The following is a 6,351-nucleotide window of genomic DNA, read 5'->3' on the forward strand; positions in this document are numbered from 1 at the left end:
TATGTTTTTTTTTCTTTCATTTTTTCTTTCTTGGTTTTTTTTTTCTCCTTGATTATACATTATTTTTTCCCTTTTGGTCGCTTTTTTTATTACCTTTTTGGTTTTTTTTTTTTTTTTTTTTTTCTTTTTTGTTTTGGGTTTGCTTTTTTTCCTTTGTTTTTGTTTTTTGTTTTAAAAACACAAAGGGCCTAAAGAAAAAAAAAAAAAACACACCAGTGCAAGTAAAAACACAAAAAGAAAAAAAGATTTTGTTGTTTTATTTTTTTCTTGTTCAACCAGAGAGCTAAACCTTAAAAGCCACCTTTTCCCTACCCCCAACTTCCCCCCCTTAGCTCTCATGTGTTATTTACCTTCGAATTTGGTATACCTCAGAGTTGATTTTAAAGGTGTTGGCGTATACTCCTTTTACTGATCTTGATTAGTGATGTCAACACGTTAAAAGATTGATGGTGTATGGCTTTGATTCGGAGCAGCGATCAAGCACGTGGTTGAGAAAGACGTCAACAACCTCCACATGCTTCAGGATATGTACAAGCATTAGCCTTTCTTTAGAGTCACCACTGATCTAATCGAAATGGTGTTCGCTAAAGGTGATCCAGGTATCGCTGCTTTGTACGATAGGCTTCTTGTTTCTGAAGAGCTGTGGCCGTTTGGTGAAAAACTCAGAGCCAACTTCGAAGAAACCAAGAAACTCGTCCTCCAGGTTACAAGAAAAAACAGAGCATTCTTGATTTCTGAAACAGAGCATTCTTGATTTCTGAAACAGAGCATTGTTGTTTTTGTTCTGAATGGTGCTCACTGTTGTTTTTGTTGATTTGTTTTATGTAATCCACCGTCAAAGTGTCGATCGTTGTGTACTAATAACTCTTTCGAGATCATGAACACATGCTCTGTTTTTCTCGGATGCAACAAAACAGAGCGGGAGAGAATCTTTTCTTGCTTGTTTGTTTGTCTTAACCAAGCGCTTTGATTTTGGTTCGGTTTGATTCAAATAATAATTAATAACCATTTTGGTTTAGTTTTGCCTCGTAATACTTCCGTTGGGTTCGGTTTGATTGTTTCGATTACGCTTCTTTGTCCTTTGTCGTCTACTCAACTTTCACACATGTCGACTTAGTGCCGTATGTGGTCCCGAAAACGGCAGACATGTTTGCTAAAAGAGGCCGTTGAAAAAGGAAAGTGGTGCCAAGAAAACGACACGGTGTTTAGGTCTCGTCTATACTCTATAGACACACGCCTTCCTTGCATTTTTCGATTCGGTAACGCCCCAACGGCTGTATTTATTGCCGGGAATTTATAGCGTACATGTACGGTGTACCTGTTTTTTACTAAAAGACGTACTTTATGCGTAATAAGTACATTTTTAGTTTAACTCTCATAGGTCAGAAAGTTCACACTCGAAAAAGTCGGTGACTGGCAGTCACGCGCCTCTCAACTGATTTTAAAGGTAGAAAAAGATATTCAGAAATATTTATTTTTTTATGATTACTCAAATATTAGCTAAAAGTTGAAGAAGGGCAAAGAAAATGATTATCGACAAAAGGAAAAATACTAGTATAAAATTCAACGAATTTGAGAAGTGGGGATGGTATCGTTTGGCAGGCCATAGGAGGCAGCGATAGATCCGGGTTGAGAAGGCGTGACGGGGTCTTCGGGTTCTACATATGGATGGTATCGTGTGGCGTGCCGAGTGCAGCATCGATATATCCAGATTCTTGTTACCTACTATTTAGGTTGGAGGTCTTTTGCACTGGTTTGTTGCATGCTTTTGTGTAGCTATGTATTGTTGCTTTGCTTTGTTAAGTTGGTTTTCAAAAGCTACTCCGGTGTGGATTCTAGCTGCCTGTTCTTTGGACTCTTGTCTCTGGAGATGTTTTGTATATGCCAGCTTATGTATTGAACTGTCGTACTTGAGTTATGAATGAATTTCAATTTGGAAAAAAAAAAAATTCAACGAATAAATAGGTGTCAATAAACCACGAGTACAAGGCACCACCGACTACAACCGAGGCAGTATAGCACCGGCCAAACGACCGCAAAGTTTATAACTTTTCTTCATATTCAGTTGTTCAAAAAAAGAAAAAACTTCATTTGATAACCTTTTTAGTTTATTTTTACAAAAATAGTATTAAAAAAATGATCAGAAAGATTTTATTAAAATGCATTTAGAATTAATGAGTAAAAAGTTTGGGGATGAATTTCAAATTTTATATATATATATATATAATTTTTAATATAAAAAAAATATTTTGATCATTTTATTTTTGAGGGTTATTTTTCAGCTAAAAACTTAAAAATAGTTATTTGAGAAAATTGTCAACAAAAAAAGGTTATCTTTATTTATGAGCGTTATGCTAATAATTATTTTCATTTTTGCAATAAGTTATTAGATTCTCTCTGCTTCTCAATCCCTTTAAAGAGTGGCAACTAACATAATTAACAATAGTCGCTTGTGGCACAAACAAAATCAGTCTCTAATTAATCCGTTTCTCCTTTTTCTGTACAGTAACGACTAAAGTATTATAACAAACCCAACTTTTATATCAATCACCTATCTCCCTTTCTTTAATTGAAAGTTAATAATAACAGTCAAATATAGTGTTTAATTACAAAAGTTAGATTATATACAAAATTCTAGTATTTTTAGATGGAGTTATTCATGAATGTGGTTAGAATGTACGAAAATAAAATGCAATTGTAGAAAATGAATAAAAATTATGTTATTTATTGATGAAAATGTTGTGAAAAAGATGAGAATTAAAATGACAAGATGGTTCACATTCTTTAACTCTAAAAGGAAAAAAATGAAGGATCCAAATAGTCCTCTTTTGCCCGTTACAGTAAAGCCCCTTTCCTCAGTCACATACAAACTTCTCTTATGTACACAAAGTAATCTCCAACCACTAGCATCATCTCTCAATACCTAAACAAGTGAAACTAGACGAAGGAGCCTATGCAGAGAAAAATGAATGGAAAGAAGAGAAGAGAGACAGATCCACAGGGCAATAAAGAGGGGAGAATGAATGAACAAATCATAAAGAGCTGACACTCTACACTAATGAAGCATCTTAAGAAGTCAAGTGGAATTATTTGAGAAGTTTCATAAGGGTAATGAGGAGTCCTAGAAGAGTGATTTTTTTTCTAGTATTAACCGCTATAGTGCCTCACAGAGTACTCCAATACTTCTTTGCTTGGACAAACAATCTCCTTTACCCGAGTACCGTTCTTGTATATCTTCACTGTTGGTACAACCCTCACGTTCTCTGCATTACCTATCGAAGGACATTTATCGATGTCCACCTAACCAAAAAAAGATAGGTTTAGAGACAATAGCTTCCTAAGTTAAATTATTATGAAATACTTTTTGAGTAATGTAACTTTACCTTGAGGAAGTGTATAGAAGGATAACGAGTACATAGCGAGTCTACAAATGGAGATAACTGCTTGCATTGATGATCAGAGACCGTCGAGAAATGTATAACCGAAACTCCTGGGTTCAATAACAAGGTATCAAGAAAATATATCACTGACAACTAGACAATTATATGTCATGTCTCTTTACCTGGTAGATTCATGGCAGCTTTAAACTGTTCACGGCTATAAACTTCCTCAACTTCACCACCAAACTCCATATTCAAAACTTCTTCTCCACGAGATTTCTTCAATGCCACTTGAGCATGGAACAACGATTCAGCAACTTCCTTGTCATGAGGTAGTTCCTTCCTCAACGCTTCGTAATCACTCACTACAGCTGCCCATCTCTCCATCTACAGTTCAACAGAGAAAACCTCAAGCACAAACTACAAGCCAAACTAATCGAAAGAACCGGCTTCTTATGTACCTTGTTATTACAGGCAGCTCTCCTAAGAAGAGGCTTTGTGTAACGTGGTTGGAAACGCAGCGCTTGGTTACAATCTTCAACCGAACGTTCCCACATTCCAAGCTTAAACCAACAAGCAGCTCGGTTGCAATACAAAATAGCGTTGCACGGATCAAGCCTAAGGCCTTCTGCATAAGCTGAGCTTGCTTCCGTGTATCTTTCCGATTTATAAAGATCGTTACCACGAACACGAGCTCTAGCAACCAATGTGACAGTATTGTGTAACATGGCAACTTCGTTGCTCCGTGGATCGATTTTGCTAGCTTTCTCAGCAGCCATCACTGCGTTTTCAAACCTTCCTAGAGCCATCTCGATCTGAGCTTTGACAAAGTACGTATAAGCTTCACAGGCTATGCCAGAGAACGAGCAATGTGCTGGAAACGGCTCTGCTTTGGGAACTTCTAGAAGATTTGATTGTGCATCATCAAGGCGGTGGAGTTTCAAGAGTGCTTCTACTTTACACATACCTAGCTGCATTTTTAAGAGTCAAAGACATAACATTTGATTCCGGTTCTGATTCTATCTAATCCGACATTAAGTTGAGTTCTTACATGTGGAGAAAAGTCAGCTCCAGAAACAATAGCTGCATCTGCTTCCATCAAAGCAGCTTTCCAATCACCGAGCTTCCTCGCATCTGCACATTTGCTCATGTGCTTCTCAACTGCTTCAAGCTTCCGCAGCTCCATAGGATCTGATGGTTTCCCAAGAAGACAAAGATGCTTCCTCGCACTATCAACCTGTCCTAATCTGCGAGCGAGACACAACAATGAAGTTTCAGACAAAGCAGCAAACAGCTTTTGAGTTTCAGACAAGAAACTACCTAATAAGCAAAAGACCCAAACGGTGATGAGCTCTTCCATAGTTTGGATCCAATCTCAAAGCTTCTTCACACTCCTTCACAGCTTCACCGATTCGAGCAAGACCCGTCAATGCGGCGGCACGGTTGCTCCGGTAAGCAGCGTTTATCGGTGATAAAGCTATAGCTTTATCGTACAACTTCAAAGCCTCACTGAACAGACCTTTCTTGTACATCTCGTTGCCTACTCTCTTCACTTCCTCTGGATCCGAACTGCTTCTGCTGGAGCCACCGACAGTAACCGGCGAGCTCAGTGCTTGTCTGGTGGAGATGGGTTTCGCCGGAGAGACACTGCTTCCTCCTCCGCCTCGCATTATGCTTCCGTGACCGTACGTTCCCGTGCCGGATCCGAGAACGTCGCTTCTCGACCGGCTTTGCGTCATTCCGGTGATTTGGATCTTACCGGAGGGACAAATGTTTCCGGTGGGAAGTACATTCGCCGGAGAAGTAGCAGAGGAGGAGGAGATGAGTGGTTGTTGTGAGTTTGAAGTAACCGAGTCCGATCTCGAACCGGATTGACTACCAGTAACCGAACCGGATCTTCCGGTAACCGGAGCATGTCTAATCCGACCGGTCACAGATCCGGAAGAGCTAGAGCTGCTGCTGCTGCTTGTAGTGGTTGTGGTTGTAGTGAGTCCACGTGGCTGAGAACGAAGCGGAGAAACCGGCGAACCGAGATCCAGCTCACGAAAGTCCGGTTTATTGATGTCGGAGGTTAATGAATCACGGAGACGGTTGTTAGATTCAATAACCGGTTTACCTGAATGTGACATTTTTTTTTAAAACCGGTGAAGAAACGAACCAAGTGAATGATCGAAGAGGAACACTCTAATAGAGGTTTCTTGGTATTAGCGTCGTCAATGGAGACGGGGAAGAAGAGTGGAGATGAAAGGAGGATTGGATACTCTGAACAAAGGCATGGGAAGGAAAAGCGAAAGAGATGGGGATCTCGTGATTTTTAAAAGAGTGAAGCAAAGAATGAATGTGAGTGTCTAGAGAGAGAAGGTTCACAGAAGAAGGAGAAGAGGAGTGAAGATGGAGGAGAAGCAGACCGAATATTGACAATTAAATAACACATAAACATATATTTTATTTTATTTATTTCGTTTGAAAGAAAAAGGTTGAATTATTTTACATAGAAAAATAAAATAAAATAAAATTTGGAAAGCTAATGGTATTAATAAATTTAATACATGACACGACTGAATTAACGAACTTTTGGATAAAATTCTATATCATATAGTTCCATATAATTAATGTTGCATGTTGTAAGAATATTAAAAGTCGGAAGCAAAGTTAATAATACATTCTAAATTAACCGGATTAAATTTAGAAATCATAAATATGTCTGTTTTGTATTGAGTAGTAATACAAATATATATATTATTCTTTATAAGAAAAAAATTATTCGCCCATTTTATAAGATCATATTGTGATTTATGAGTAGGAAATAGCTTTGTATTAAATGGTGTACAAAGAATAACACTTCTTTTTCAGTTATTGCTTTACGAGACATGTCTATAGTTTTGTCTTTTGCTTTTATCTTTCAGTTTTTCTCTTTATCGTTTAATCAAAATATTGTTTTATGAAAATCATTATATATTATAAATAAGTA

At 37.8% G+C, this 6,351-nt stretch overlaps 1 protein-coding gene across 1 annotated transcript; it reads right to left on the reverse strand.

Annotated features, from left to right (window-relative positions):
* Window positions 1-2,705: 2,705 nt before the first annotated feature.
* LOC125604576 (TPR repeat-containing thioredoxin TTL1-like) lies at window positions 2,706-5,910 on the reverse strand. Its single transcript, XM_048774882.1, has 6 exons — window positions 4,701-5,910; window positions 4,432-4,627; window positions 3,842-4,351; window positions 3,563-3,767; window positions 3,384-3,490; window positions 2,706-3,300 (listed from the first exon to the last, which is right to left on the reverse strand). The coding sequence occupies exons 1-6, from the start codon at window positions 5,507-5,509 to the stop codon at window positions 3,148-3,150; spliced, it is 1,980 nt and encodes a 659-aa protein (XP_048630839.1). The 5' UTR covers window positions 5,510-5,910; the 3' UTR covers window positions 2,706-3,147.
* Window positions 5,911-6,351: the final 441 nt, after the last annotated feature.

This window comes from Brassica napus, unplaced genomic scaffold, assembly GCF_020379485.1.
Source record: "Brassica napus cultivar Da-Ae unplaced genomic scaffold, Da-Ae ScsIHWf_570;HRSCAF=852, whole genome shotgun sequence".
NCBI classification, from domain to species: domain Eukaryota; kingdom Viridiplantae; phylum Streptophyta; class Magnoliopsida; order Brassicales; family Brassicaceae; genus Brassica; species Brassica napus.

Coding starts and splice junctions, on each gene's coding strand:
- LOC125604576 (XM_048774882.1), bottom strand. CDS start 5,509: ATGTCACATTCAGGTAAACCGGTTATTGAATCTAACAACCGTCTCCGT. Junction 4,352..4,431: donor GAGCTGACTTTTCTCCACAT/GTAAGAACTCAA, acceptor TTAAAAATGCAG/CTAGGTATGTGTAAAGTAGA. Junction 3,768..3,841: donor GAGCTGCCTGTAATAACAAG/GTACATAAGAAG, acceptor GTTGAACTGTAG/ATGGAGAGATGGGCAGCTGT.